Raw genomic sequence first — 14,826 nt, 5'->3', positions numbered from 1 at the left:
GGAACCGTGCGCTGGGTCTTACCCACTTATGTTCATAAAAAGCACAGAAACCACATATGGATCACGCTGAAATTATTTTTGGAAAGATACACGTGAAACTGCTAAGCATTTCTGGCTTGAGCTGCTAGGAATTGAGTTGGTCTGGGCTAAGAAAAGTGCCCAGTGCCACGTTCCCTTAGAGGAAGGGGAAGGCTGACCCCGAAACAGCTGAAGCCTCCAGATAACTCATCAAAGCAGCTCTGGGAGAAAAGGGTGCCCGCAGTCAGCAAGGAGAGGGTGAGGTGAGGTGAGGCTGCCAGGCCCTATGCATGCTTCTCCATGAGCTGCCTGTGTAAGTTCAGTCTCCTCCCTGGGGCTAATTTTTAGTATTACAATGAAGCACATGTCTCCTTGCATACCCTTCCCCCAAAGCCTCCAGCCTTACCTCACCTCACCCCAAGCCGAGAAGAGAGGTGCTCTGAAACACGAGTTTCCCCTCGGTCCACACTCAGGTCTCACAACAAAAACGTTTTGCTCTGCTTCACTGAAGCTGGTGGTGGTTTCACCAGCTTTCAATCACCAGGCCAACAGACCATCAAGTGAGGGAAGAAAAACAGCACCGGATCTTTGGGTGGAAATAATGAATGTGGCTTTTGCCTGCGAAAGTACGTCTCGGAAAAGAACCAAGTTGGCTCAATGGGGCCAAGAAGACCGGTGTACATATACTATTTGGTATTTTAAAGTGCTATTTGAACTTTCAATTTTCCTATGCCTTTTATCATTTTAAATTACATGCTAATAAAAAAATATATAGACAAGCAAAAAGATGAAGATCCAAACAATTAAGAGCCATAACCACAATACTGAACTTGATTTGCTACATCAGACAATCTCATCCTAAGGACTCGAGGGACCTGGGAGAGTGTTCTCGAGAATCTGCAGGCTTCATCCTGCATGAAGGGATAAGTCGGCAATTTTAGTCTGAAAGAAGTCAAGGGAGTCCAGAGCCAGCCTGTCAATTTTCTGGGGAAAAGGAGGGCTGAATGAAAAAGACAGGGGAAAAAGAAGGGCCTGCATTCAGCCTGGTGGGGCCACTTTCCTATTCAACTAGTCACACTCCACAGAGCCGCCTCGCCCCCTGGGTGACCCGCTCTGCCCCTGCGGGCCAGCAGACCAGGGGTGGACTTTTCAGCCCCAAGACTCCTTTTTTTGGGGGAGGGTGATCTTTATTTTATTGTCTACACCATCTTTTCTTTTTACTGTTTTTGAAAAGGAAAAAAAAAAAAACTCAAATTTTTTTTCTCTTATTTCTGCTGCAGTTTTGTTCTTCTCAGCACTGAGGGGATTTCTACATCCTTCACAGTTCAGTACTTCCCCATGTTTCTCTCTCCTCACCCCATTATCATGATCCCTCCTCCCTCACCCACACAAATGAACCCAAAGCAACACTCACAATTTCCTGTGTCTGCCCACAACTCATACAGCAGGCTTGTTACTTGCTCCCCAACCCCGTAGCTGTAACCCTTAAGACAAAATGACCTAAAATGTTCAACATTCCCTTTTATAGTTTTCTTCACAATAAAGCACAGCGGCCCTTTTTGATCCGAGTTGGGAGCACATGGTTGGGCTCCTAATTACAACTTTCAGAGAGTGACACTTCAGGAAAAGAAAGCCCCAGGGCAATTTCAACTTGCTGCTGCATCTGCAGTCCTGGGGGTGCAGAGAGTATGAAGGTGTATAGTGGCTTGGAATCCCTATGAAATTTTTAATACTTCAAGAGCAAACCACCCCATAAAGAAAAAAAGAGCCAGAGAAGGTAATAAAGTTGCTAGAATCCAGATTTCCAGCCTCTTCTAGAGCCTGCTACTCCACTTTGAGGGCTAAAATGGACTCTCAACTACTATATATTTTTTTTCCTGCTTATTAAACCTCAATTTATTTTTTAATATAAATTATTTTATTTTATATAATTCTTATATCATTTTTCTTTTTTGCATAATGTATGCATTTTCATTTTGGTTTTATTCCCCATTTTGGTTATATTTCATTTTGGTTATATTCTGACTCTAATCCCTCTTCCCCTCCCCCCGCCCCCCCACTGTAGTGTGTCTCTGGTCTATAGTTAAAAATCAAAATCAACAATCAACTATTATATTTTTGTACCTGAATCTCCTGTATAAAATGATCGTGTCATGTGGAATACCTGTGCAACTGCACTGTGGACCCACCTGCATGATCACACACCTGCCTGTGCTCCAGAGCCTCCCCGACCCTATGCAGGGCACCTGCCCACTGTGCCCTCTGCCTGGGATGTTCTTCTCCATGGTGCTAGCTACTTCCTGTTAGTTCGGCCCCCACTTCCTCCCTGCCCATACAAGCTGAAGTGGCCTTTTCCTGCTCATAGCCTACCATTTTACCCTGTTAATGCACGAACATATTTACTTTGTCCTGTTTGTGTTTTAAAATCATTATCCAAACCATTACCTTTGGTTGTTAATCTCCTTACAGTCTGTATTTCCCCACCTTGACATAAACTTGGTGAGAGCAGGTACTTATATGTCTTATTTACCACTCTATGCCTGAGAAAACAGTGACTAGCAGGGCAGACAGTCAATACAAATGTCAGTTCAAGGAGTAAGTGAAAACACAGTTGCATGATTTTCAATTCCACATTTCTTGACATAAAGTCTGATGTTGAATATTACCAGCAATTTTCAAATGCAATCACAAACATTAGCTGAACACAATAAGCAGTCAGAGGAGTTGTAGCAATTCTGTAAATATAAATGAGTTCTTTAGATAACTTTTTCCCTACATCAAATCTTTAGTTAAAAACAAATATCACAATCTAGATGTCTGTCTAGCAGCAGTGCACCCAAAGCAACCTACCTACCCAAATGATTCCTGTCTTATGGTAGCTGACAACCCATCAGGCAGTTTTCATCAATGCTACTTCTTTCATACATAAATCATTTCACCCAAAATAAATAGAAAAGGGCTATATGCCTGATGAATTATTTCCACTTTTAAAACACAAACAGGAAAGTAAATATGTTCATGATTTTTAGTGCTTCTACTAGGGGTGAAAATTGGAATCCAGACATATTTGAGTAAGCTGTCCACAAACTTCCACTGCCTTCTGAAGAAATCCAAGGCCAAGTCATGTCATTCAGCTCAAAAAGGCTAAAACCAACCATACCAGGACACCCCAAGTCACTGGAGCAAGGATGGGTAACCAAGCAAAAGGCAATCACATATGGATGGACACTGAGGAAGAGCAACAGCTCTGAAACTGCCATGGTACAAATCATGTCTAAGAGGAAAGCTTGTCTCCTCAGAGATTCCCCTTTGGGGGAAGCATCACTGCTGAGTGATAGGAGGAGCTTTGCTGAATGATACTGAATGGCTGCTCTGGTTACTGATGAGACCTGCTGTCCATCTAGACATTGTCATAATCCCTTGTACCCCTGGCCAAACTCACTGTGAAAAATATCCTGGGCCTGTTTTTTTCCCTGTACCAAGATAAATAAATTCATCTAGCTACATACCCTGAAGTAGAAATCCCCTGATTATATGTGGAACAGGGGAAATTATTTTCTAAGGTGAAAAGGCATCAAATGAGTCCCTACAGAATGGAATACCTTTCTGTAAGGCTGTCCTGTAATGATTAGGGCAGAAAAATAGAACCACTGTATATAATTCAGTGGTATAAGTAAAAAGTAACCTCAATTCCTGTTTCTTTGACATCAAGTTTCTATCACATTCTATGAACCCAAGCAAGGACCAGTCATGTCTACAAAATGTACATAGTGGTGCTTTGCTAAGTCAGCAATAACAAGCTATGTATTTGGTCCCACAATTCAGTTCATCCAAGATATGGGTGTACCTTTCACGTACCAGGCACAGTATTAGGTGCAAGGAAGTATAAATTATAGCTACCACCCTCCAGAAAATTAGATGGGGACCGATACAAAAACAAAAAATAGAGAAAACAAGATTTGGTGGCTCTCATGAAAGTGAGAGGCTGTTGTAAGTAGTACTGTTGGCAGTTTCCACTTCTGCCAACACCACATTCCTGGAATACACATCATACAGGAGTTTACCAAAGAAAGATGTTATTTTCCTTTTGGGACTGGGGCCAAATAAACTGCACTAAACAAATAGCACTAAATAAATTTGTAAACAATATGTTCAAACAATGTTTCCACAATGAGAAGAGCCTATGTTAGTATAAAAAAGAGCCAGTATCAAGCACCATACCCATAAATGCACATGGTACACAAGGGTTTTCAGGAGGAGTAATAACAAATTTTTTAAGAGCTGCATTATCCGGTTTCATTGGAGAAAAAGTTAAAGGCAACACTTTCTTTTTTCATCATTAAGTTTCCCTGCACTAGAAGAGGGTGATGAAGGCACCCTAGCCCCTGCAGCTGCTCTCGGAGGACTGGCTCTTCCGCAACAGCCACTCCCAGCTGATGTCAGGGGTGGTACGTCTTCTAGCATTTTTTCAAGGTAAGGCCTCATCATGGTTTTGGGAAAGTGTGGTGTACAGGCACAGGTTTTTGGAACTCAAAAACCTGAGTTTCAGATCCTGAGTGTACCATGTTTCTCAACTACTCTGTGTTTCCATTCCCCCGAATAAAACAGCGCATGACAACCTCCCTGGCCTTGCATCACGACATGCACAGGCCGTGCCCCACAGGCCGCAGGCACCCGACAAGTGGCGGCTATGAACGCGACCATGGTTATCTTCACCTTTCTTCTACTTCCGGGGATTATTCAAAGTTAAAGTTCGGCAGTACAGAATTAGATTCAATAAGGGCCAACAGGAAAAGACATCTAATAAATAGAAAATAAACCCCTAAACTCCCCCTACAACTGCCTGACAATTATCACTATCACATTTGGGTTAATCTTGCTTTGTCTTTTCTCCCCCCCATGGAAAATTTTTGTGTAGAATTACTAAAACTAGAATAAAATTATATCCTGACTTGTATAGCCAGAAATCATCAAGAAAGAAAGAGATAACAAAAAAATTAAATTGAGAATGTGAACTATGGGGACCACTGGGGTACCCCAAGGATAAAGCTCTGCAAATTTGTGTAATGATGTCAGTGTACTTAAAGCCACAGAACTGTACACTGAAGAATGATTTTCACATCATAAGCTTTGTGTCATGTATATTTTTCCACAATAAAACAAACACTCTTAAGTCCATGCTTGGTTTACTTTGCACCCTTGGACTCAGAATATGTCAGCACCTCAGCCACATTTGTGAAATATCTGAGTAAAAATTCTGAAAATAGGCCTAATAATAGGATCTGCATTCCTTTTTACACTTTCTACTCGGTCAATACTGAAGCCTAAGGAGTGTGAGAAGATTATTTAAATCCTGCTTACAAGAAACATGCATTGATACTTACCTGGTTCCTGTGTCCTCCCAAGCCTGTGAACTTAGAATTCCAAGGAAGAAATCTATTTCTCCCAAACTAATAGCACAAGCAAAGGATTTCACCAATTGTTTCAACAGGAGAGCAAGATGGTGGGTTGAAGTCTGACTGATGACAGACATTGTAAGTAGGGTGTTCTTAAGTCAACCTGAAGTTAAGTTTGCCAAGGTGACCAGCTTTGAGTGACCTGTTTCACCAGCAAGACTGTTGACTTACTGTTGTATTTCCTACCTGCAGGCAGAGTGCAAAACCTTCACACCTAAATGTACTTCAGAACTCAGTATGAAATCCCAATATGCTTTTCCTTTTAGAATTTAGTCAATTTTTGCTAGACCCAGAGAGACCACTCATCCAGCAGACTATGCTTTAATGAACCTCACTAAAGGCCATCCCCAAGGGCGTGCTCCAGGGACCCAGGAACCAATTGCTCAGCACTCAAGCTGAAGCGTTTGTACACCATCTCACATGTCCTTTCCCAACCAATATTACCGTATGTTTTCTAGACAGGTGAAAATGCATTTAACAATTTAAAACTCACCTGTTAGGTTAGCATTGGAATTTCCTGGAAGTATGTTATCCTTAGTGACTGAAGAACCTATAAAAATAAAGAAAGATCCTCTGATGAAAGAACATTTTATATTTAAGGAGGAACACTAGCAATGTTTCTTTCTTCCCCTAGAGTGGTGTGGGGAGGGGGACTTATTCCACAAGTTCTACTTTGTCCATAACTGCTATGAACTATACCTTGAAACTGTAAGTAAACCTGTTATGCAAGACAAAAACACATCTCTGGGCCTCCCTGGTGGCACAAGGGGTTAAGTCTCAGCACTATGAAGCTATCCACAGCCACTGCAGCATGGGTTTGATACCCGACCAGGAAGGAAACCCTCATGGCGCAGCAGACCTCTCCTGTCTCACCCACTGCTCCCCTCAGCAGTGTATTTCAGTCAATCCGCCTGTTCTGTTCCCCACTCTGTCTCTGGTGAATCCTTTCACCCCTGCCCCACACCTCTGGCCTGTAACCCAGTTCTTGTATGCATAAATAAATCTTTAAAAAAAAAAAAAAGAAAACACAGTTCACATAACAAGCACTTACACAGTGCTTCCTAGGTGCCAGCCATGCACTGAGTATAACATCTTGCCAAAGTTCAATCCCCCACATGTGGACAGAATGACAGGTGAGAAATACCCCAATTTCTGCTCCTAACAACTTTACTCTTCTGTCTTTTGTGTTCATGGCTGCCTTTAATTCTCACACAACCAACACTTCATACAATAGAGAGATGAAGTGGGCAGCATTTTCATTTTTCCTAAACCAGGAAGCTTCTTTGGCTATTTGAGAGCATTTTATTTTTTAATTACAAGTCTTCTCCGTATGATTTTTTTTTTTTAAAGATTTACTTATTTATTTATTTATACAAGCACTGGGTACAGTCAGAAGCGTGGGCAGGTGAGAGAATTCACCAGAGCCAGAGCAGGGAGCAGAATAGGCAGAAGGATCAAAGTACACTGCTGAGGGGAGCAGCGGGCGGCAGGAGAGGTCTGCGCGCCATGTGGGACCCTCACCCAGCGGCTGGGTATCGAACCAGCACTGCAGAGGCTGCGGGCAGCTTCGCAGCCCAGCGCTCAACCGCTGCGCCACCAGGGGAGGCCCCTCAGTATGATTCTTTTTGAATTTGAACTAGTACCTTAAGACTCAGAGGGAAAAAATTTAGAAGGATTTTATGCCACAGTTAAAATGGTTTATTCACCTCGGGGGAGGGGTTAAGTCAAAGATTAAATAAATATACCACATGAGAAGAGAACACACATATTACTGGGGTCTTTTCCTAAAGATAATCACCCCCCCCAAAAAAAAAAACCACTCTTGAAGAAAACCAAGCAATAAGAACTTCAAAGAATCTTATCTTTACAATCTGTACAAATTTCTTCCTCTTGATGGAATGAGCCATAACCCACTGATTTCAAAAGGTCAAGGGCAGTAAACTACACAGATGTACGCAGCAGCAGGTTCAAATAACTGCCAATGTTAGGAAGTGCTTCCTGCATGCTAGGCCTGGTGGGGGCATGTAAATTGCATTAGCTCACGGAGCCTTCCCAACAATTCTGAGACAAGAATACTGTTTCGCAGTGACAGGAACTGAGAAGGCTACCCAGCAGCAGCTGGATTTAGACTAGGTCGTCATTTAAATGCAAGCCTGCATGCATGAGTGCCGAAAAAGAACTGTTGGTTTTCTACTGGCTTCTCCCCTAGTCTTTGTAGCTGCTGTATTTCCAGTTGTTCAACCCCAAATCCAAGAGGTCATCCTTCAATTCTCTTTCTTTCTCACTTCAATTCATTAGCAAGTGATTTCAGTGTCACCCTCAAAATAGAGCGAAAATCCATTTGCTTCTCTCCATCACCACCTGCCATCATGCACCCATGTGCTTACCTGCACTATCAGTGCCATCACCTAGAGCTATGCTCCACTCTCTTACTGCATTACCACCTGTCATCACCTTTTTCCTGGATTACTGCAAGTGTGTCCTGTGCTTTTGTCTCCCTTAATGAGAGATGATTTCCTGACCACTTTTTTTGGTGGGGGTGGGGGTGGGGGGAAGGTGCTTGAGGGAGCAGACAGAAGCAGATGACCTTTCTAGTTCTTTTTAGTTCTGTAGTGCTAAGGCCTTCCCTTTTTACAATAGCTATTTATAAAGCACCTACTGTGTGTAGCACTATCTTTTGTATCCTTAGAGGTAAGACTAACAAATGGCCTACATACAGGAGCTTCATACTGCACTTGACAAGAAAGCCAAGTATTGAAATAGAATAATGCATTGAGTGAGTGAAGAGTTAAATTCACAAAGTGAACAGACTTACTAAAGATTAATTTCATCTATTACTTTACTACTAATTATGGTCTATTTAAGCCTAGACCACTTTAGAAAGTACCTGTTATTTGGAGTTCCCCACAGGCTGAGAACACTTAGCTAAGATTTGAAAGATGTAAACAAGAGAGCAGGATGTGGCCATCTCCTGACAACCTATGTGAGCTGTTGAATACAGCATTTCTGAAGCCATCTTATTTCTTGGATTTTTGGTATGGAATCAGCACAGCCCCTTCTTCCCCTTAGGACATTCAAGGTGGGTTTCTGCCACTTGCTACCAAGAGTGCTGATTAATAGCCTCTTCCTCTCCTCTGCCATCCATTGCGTCTTTTTTTTTTTTTAAGATTTTTTTTTTTTACAGGGGTACAGGCCAGAGGTGGGGGGTGGGGGGTAAGAGAATTCACCAGAGACAGAACAGGGAGCAGAACAGGCAGACGGACCGAAGACACTGCTGAGGGGAACAGCGGACAAGACAGGAGAGGTCTGCGGCGCCATGTGGGTATCTCCTTGGCCTGCTGGGAATTGAAATAGCGCTGCAGATGCTGGGGCCCATCCCATACCTAAGGCCAGAAGATAGTGGCTGCAAAGAAGATGAAAAAGTCTCTGAGTCAATCAACTCTAGGCTCCAACTTGTTATGACAAGTGGAAAGTACGTGCTGGGGTGCAAGCAGACACTGAGAATGGCTAGGCAAGACAAAACTGGTCATCCTCACCAACAATTGCCCAGCCTTCAGGAAATCTGAAACAGAACACCACCCCATGTTGGCTAAAACTGGTGTGCACCACTGCAGGGGACCAACACTGACCTGGGCACAGTGTGTGGAAATGCTACAGGGTGTGCACTGATCCAGGTGATTCTGATATCATTAGAAGCATGCCAGAACAGACTGGTGAAAAGTAAATCATGCTAATTTTTTCTGTTAATAAAACTGGCCAGAGTTTATATAAAAAAAAAAAACTAGTTATTTGAAAAGTCATTATGTGGGTTAGTGGCAAAGCAGTTAATTGAGAGTTTGAATTCTGGTCTCTAAAATCAAACATGTAGGGCCTCCCCGGTGGCGCAGTGGGTTGAATACAGTGCTGTGGAGCTGTCAGCCTCTGCAGCATGGGTTCAATTCCCAGCCAGCCAGGGAGATTCCCACATGCATGGTAGACCTCTCCTGTCGCACCAGCTGCTCCCCTCAGCAGTGCTTTCGGTCTGTGTGCCTGTTCTGCTCCCCACCTGTCTCTTTGAATCCTCTCACCCTCCTGCACCTCTGGCCTGTACCCCAGCTATTGTAGAAATAAAAAATAAATCTTAAAAAAATTAAATTAAATCAAACAGGCATTGTTTCACTTTGAAAAAGTTAGAAAATGCCTAAGTCTCACGTATAAAATGGGGATAATATTGTGAGAATCCAATGGGATGCTATATTGGACCTCAATTAGTATCCTGTGAGGTGCACAGATCAAGTGCCTACAATAACCGGCAATGTAAGCTCTGGTGTGACTGCTAAAAATCACCACACTCCCTAATACCACTTTCTACAGATTATACACCACATGGAGACTATAACACTTACTTGCTTTTTTGTGAAATCCTTTATAGAACCATCTTTTACTCTGTTTCAAGGTGACATTATAGTCCATACAATGAATACTAGTTCATGAAATCAGAGGTCTATTGTGGTACATTCCAAGCTTCCCAATTAACACTCACCTCTAGTGAGAAATTAAATAATAAACAGATGGTCAAACAGTGAGTAATAAAATAGTACCTGAAAAAGTGTCATGTGGGTTTAAGAAAGAACTGCAACATTCATTGTTTTTCTAATCAGTAATCCATTAGAGAAACAATAAAAAGGTTTATTTTCACAAAGTGACATAAAAAAGGAGGCCTCCCCCCACCAATATCGGTATAAAATTAGTACCAAGATACCCTGTTTCAGGTTAGATTGTTCATTTTCACAATAAAACATCAAATACTGAAAATATGATGGACATGATTTTACTGATCACTTTTTACTTAAATGATCTCAAAAATCACTTCTGCAAAGTCAGAGGGTCACATCCACAATTACAATTCCGACAACAACAAAAAAAAAAATCAGCCAAACAAACAAAACTTGTTATTGTCTGATTCACCCAGATGATTCTAGCAAAAACAGGTGTACCTCAACAGGCTGGTTTTGCAAACTCGGTCTTTCTCTTTTGCTGGGTTAAATGAAAGTAAGGCTAAACATAAACCGGGTGTATTTAAAGTGTAAACATGAAATTTAAGTAAAAACATGAAACTTAAACACGAAATTTAAGTAAAAAACATGAAAAACTTGGGTCGCATTAAACCAACATATCCTAGTTTACTGGCCATTACCAGTACTGGCCATTGCCAGTGATTCGACTTCTGCAATAGCTGACAAAGAGGATAAAGTAATTCATACAGCAAATCCCATGCATCCTGGTCTTAACCAAAAAGTTCCCCAAGGACCGAGCAAGGGCCTAAAGGGAAACCCCACTCCCCAGCCCTGCCCCAGCCAAGAGAAATATCAGCGTATTGGGTTAAGACCTTGCTGGTGACTTGGGGACTCTTACAGCCATCCCCGGGCTGTGATCCCTCAGGCTGCAGAGCTGGCGCGCACCGCCAGGTGTTCCTGATGCCCGCGTGGGCAGCGCCCTCCAGGGGGCACGAGAAGCCACACCTGCCCTGGGGGTGGGTGGGGGCAGGGCGCGCTCGCCCACAGCTCCCAACAAGCTGCATCAGCACCGGTTTTAACTTCAAGCGTCTTAGGACCCCACGACGAAATAATTCGGATGTTGTTACACAAGCAGACCATGGAGCGACCGGAAGCCCGTGTGAGGTTCCCCTGTAACTGACAGACGCCGGCATTGATGGACGGACCTCCCAGCCCGCCCAACGTGGTTTGGAACAAACCGAAGTCTCAAGCCGACGCTAACCTCCCAAGAAACCCCGGCTGCAGGGAGAAAGGCTGCTCGCTAACTCGCGCCCCCGCGCAGGCCCGGCCTCCCCTGCGCTCAACAGGTTCCCCGCGCAACTTCCAGCACAGCCGACGGGAGGACCCGGCGGTTTCCGCCGCAAGCCGCCGGGAGCCGGGAGGGAGACCGGCCCGACCCGCGGCGAGCCCCGCAGTCCAGCCGATCACCTCGGGGTCCGCTCGGGCCCGCTGGGTCTAAGACGCCGAAAACTCGCCGCACATCCAGATCCGGACTCGGAAAGTCCCGCCGGGCAGCGCGCCTTCTCCGAGAGGGGGCTGGGGACCCCGGGGTCACTCACCCGCCGGTTCGCCACTGTCCACGGCCAGCTTGAGCAGCGACATCACCAGCAGTATCCCCAGGGCCACCATGGCCCAGGCAGTCCGAGCGCCGAGCCCCATTGTTCCGAGGCAGGACCAGGCGGCCGCGAGGGTTGCCCAGCGAGGCGGTGGCGCGGTCGAGAGCGGCCGGGCCGTGCACCGACGCCGGCTGCGCGCCCCTCCCGCTGCGCGCGCCTCTCCCCCCACCCCGCCCCCCAAATGACCAAATAGGGCGCGGGAACCCGAGCCTGCAGCGGACGTCGCCCGCCGAGCCGGGGCGGCGGGGCGGGGCTGGCGGGCTGGGCGAGGCGGCTCTTTCCCCGCCTCCTCCCCTGGAGCGCTCTGGAGAGCCCCTGAACGCTGGGGCGGTTTCCTTTCTTTTCCGAAGTGGCAGCTGGGCTCTGCTGGAGATGTGGGCGCACCGCAGCCTCTCCGGATGCCGAGCTCGCCGGACCGCCCTGGGTCGGCCTGGAAGTTACTTTGAAGAGCAGTTCTGGGTGGGGCTCGCGGGCTAGTGCAGCTCAGCCCGCCCGGGAGGTTGCGGGCCGGGGCAGGTGAACAGGGAGGGTCAGGAGAGGAGAGGATTCCCTAGGAGGGGGCCTGGGTCGTCTAAGGTTGCCTTTCGAGTGCCCCAGCCTTAGGGGGAAAGGGTGGGAAAGAGCCAGAAAAGCTCACTGCTTGCTTTCACACGTAAAATATCCATGATCTGTGTTCCAAATTGCAATGCCTCCTCCTTCACGGGATCCCTGCATCTCTGCTTAGAGATACCTTCCGCGGGAGAGAGATGCGTGGGGTGGGCGCGTGGGGGACCGGGAGAATGGGCGCGCGGGTATAGCGGCCCAGGCCCCGGTGCACAAGTCTAACCTAACTGCTTCTGTCCTTGGTATCTGCTGTCCCGGTACGGATGAAAAGAACCTGTTTTGAATAGTTAAGTCCCCCACTTTTTGTATCTTTTATATAATTCTTACATCATTTGTCTTTTTTTGCACAATGTATGCGTTTTCATTTTGGTTATATTCCCCGTACAATTGCACCCCCTTATTTTGACCCTAATCCTTCCTCTCTTCCTCCCCCCACCCCCGCAACCTCCACCCCCCCCCCGTTTGTCTCTGGTTTATAGTTGCTTGTTCATTTTGATTTTTTCTTTATTACACTTAGTCTTTTTCCTGGTCCCTTATTTAAGCCTTTGGAGGCCATTCTACTCCTGGGTCTTAACTGGCAGTGCTTTGAAAGCCTGAGTTTTGTTTCCACTGAACACCCAAGTGACCTGCAGCAATGCAGGAAAACTAGATGGAGTCCTGGAATGGGTGGGAAATTCTCAGCTGAGATGGAAAGCTACTGAGCACCTAAAATCACAGTGGTTCCTCCATTGCAACAGCTCTCAATATGGCAAACCTTTGGCATCTGACCGAGATTTCATGACAAAAAGGCCACAACACCTCAGCTATACTCTCTGAAATATGTTATGAGAGATGGTACTTTCTGACCTCAGGCAAGTCTGTCATGACCCACCATGTCCTGAATTTGCAGACTTACATGTGCTGATTCAACTAAACCTGACATCCACCACGGGCAAAAAGCAAACACTGCACATTTTTAAAGTTTTAGTTACTGCATTTAATTGGGAAACCTGGCTTAGGAATAATTGTTCTGCTGACTGTCTACCCCACTGTCCTAGCATTTCGCCTGCGAAGCTCCACCTGTCTTTATGACTTTGGTTCTGCTGCCTCTGGACAAGATGCTTTCTGGTTCCTGGCATTGTTCTCTTTCTGAAATGCCCTCCTTCTTTCTCTCCCCCATCCATAACGCTTCCTTTCAAACTGAATGTGCTCCACCCAGGAATCTGGTATAGAATAAGAAATGAAACCAGAGGGCAAGCAGGGCAAGACATCTAGCTGACCATGTCCCCCGGGCTGCAGGAGACGGAGATTGTTCCACCATGGGTGTGTGTGGTGTGAGTGGATCCTTGTAGTAGCTTTACTTTGATAGAAACAGCACACAACTATGAATTCTTCCTGTTTTCTTCCGTGTTATGAGAGGGAAAATGGGCGAGACATTATATCTCAAGCCTCTTCAAGGCTTGAGATTCTGGTGGAGGATGCAGTCTTAGCTCTGCCCCATCACCACACTAACATGTTACTCTGAAAAGTGGCATGAAAGGTCAAAAGAATAGCACAGAAGGCCTCAGTAGCCTAGCCCTCCCCTGTCCTCCAGCCTCCTGCCTGGAGCCTTCTCCTAGCCTTCCCGTGACGCAAGCCCACCAGGGCATCCATATCCCTGTGTCTTTGCTCAAGATGCTTTCTGACCTCCCACAGGGCCATTTTCACTCACCTCTCAAGACTCCCTTCGTAGCTCAACCTTCCTCAACCATCGGGGCAGATTTTATTCTAATCCTGCTGCTTGTCCAGTGAATTCTTCCTTAGTCAGATTCTACGAAACTGCAAACTTTAAACTGCGAACTTTAAACAAAACAACTTGAAATGAAAGCAGATCTTCAAATAACATTGTTTTGGATTTTTTCTCATCAACCTTAGCAGGATGGCAAGAACCTGCTGGCTCAGCTCAGCTTCTCCACACCTCTATTCTCCCAATAATTTTTCACACAACAGCCCATGTAATTCTTCTAAAATGCGGCCATTTCCCTGCCATCTTCAAAGTTCAAAATTTTGATGGCAAGCCCTACATGACATGATTCTTCATTGCTTTTCCAACCTCATTTCCCCCTTTCTCCCCCTTCATTTACCCACTCAGCGAACTGCCATATGAGTTCCCATCCCAGTGCCTTCATGCTTGCTGGGTCTTCACATCATGTAGGCGTCTACTCATCTTCTCAGAAGAACCTTTCTAGCATATTATTTGTCTTTGTAGCTTCTACTTCTGTCCCTTATTTTGTTCACTTAAATGTTTATTGTTTGTCTTTCCTACAAGGATATAAGTTCCACAAAAACAAAAGTCCACATCTAAGAGCCTATTTCTGGGCTAGCTCCTATCACAATGCCATGGTGCTTGTCATTTTTATGAATGCCCGTCACCTTTTCAATCGCTTTCTTATTTTAGAAGTCAAACTGTTAGCCTCCTTTCAAATTTTATGCTTCCCTTACAACTGGACTCAAGAATGTAACCCAGCTTCTACCAATAAGGATCATCTGTATGAAACTGAAACTCAGATGAGGGCAGCCAGAGGAAGCAGGCTTTGTATGGAGCATCCAGTTTTGCTGGAAGAGCAGTGTAGGTGGCTG

At 45.3% G+C, this 14,826-nt stretch overlaps 1 protein-coding gene across 1 annotated transcript in view; it reads right to left on the bottom strand.

The window, feature by feature from the left end:
* The window catches only part of TMEM123 (transmembrane protein 123), a 33,330-nt gene extending 21,584 nt beyond the window's left edge, over positions 1–11,746 (bottom strand). Inside the window, exons 1-2 of the mRNA XM_037505719.2 lie at positions 11,569–11,746; positions 5,968–6,024 (exon numbers count right to left, since the gene is read on the bottom strand). Of these exons, the coding sequence (XP_037361616.1) occupies positions 5,968–6,024; positions 11,569–11,668 (157 nt within the window). The 5' untranslated portion in view covers positions 11,669–11,746. The remainder of the gene's footprint in view (positions 1–5,967; positions 6,025–11,568) is intronic.
* Positions 11,747–14,826: the final 3,080 nt, after the last annotated feature.

The sequence above is a fragment of the Talpa occidentalis genome, unplaced genomic scaffold, assembly GCF_014898055.3.
Source record: "Talpa occidentalis isolate TD23 unplaced genomic scaffold, MPIMG_talOcc4v2.1 talOcc4.12, whole genome shotgun sequence".
Lineage (NCBI taxonomy): Eukaryota > Metazoa > Chordata > Mammalia > Eulipotyphla > Talpidae > Talpa > Talpa occidentalis.
Note: the sequence above shows the minus strand (reverse complement) of the source record. Positions and strands in the feature narration are given on the sequence as shown.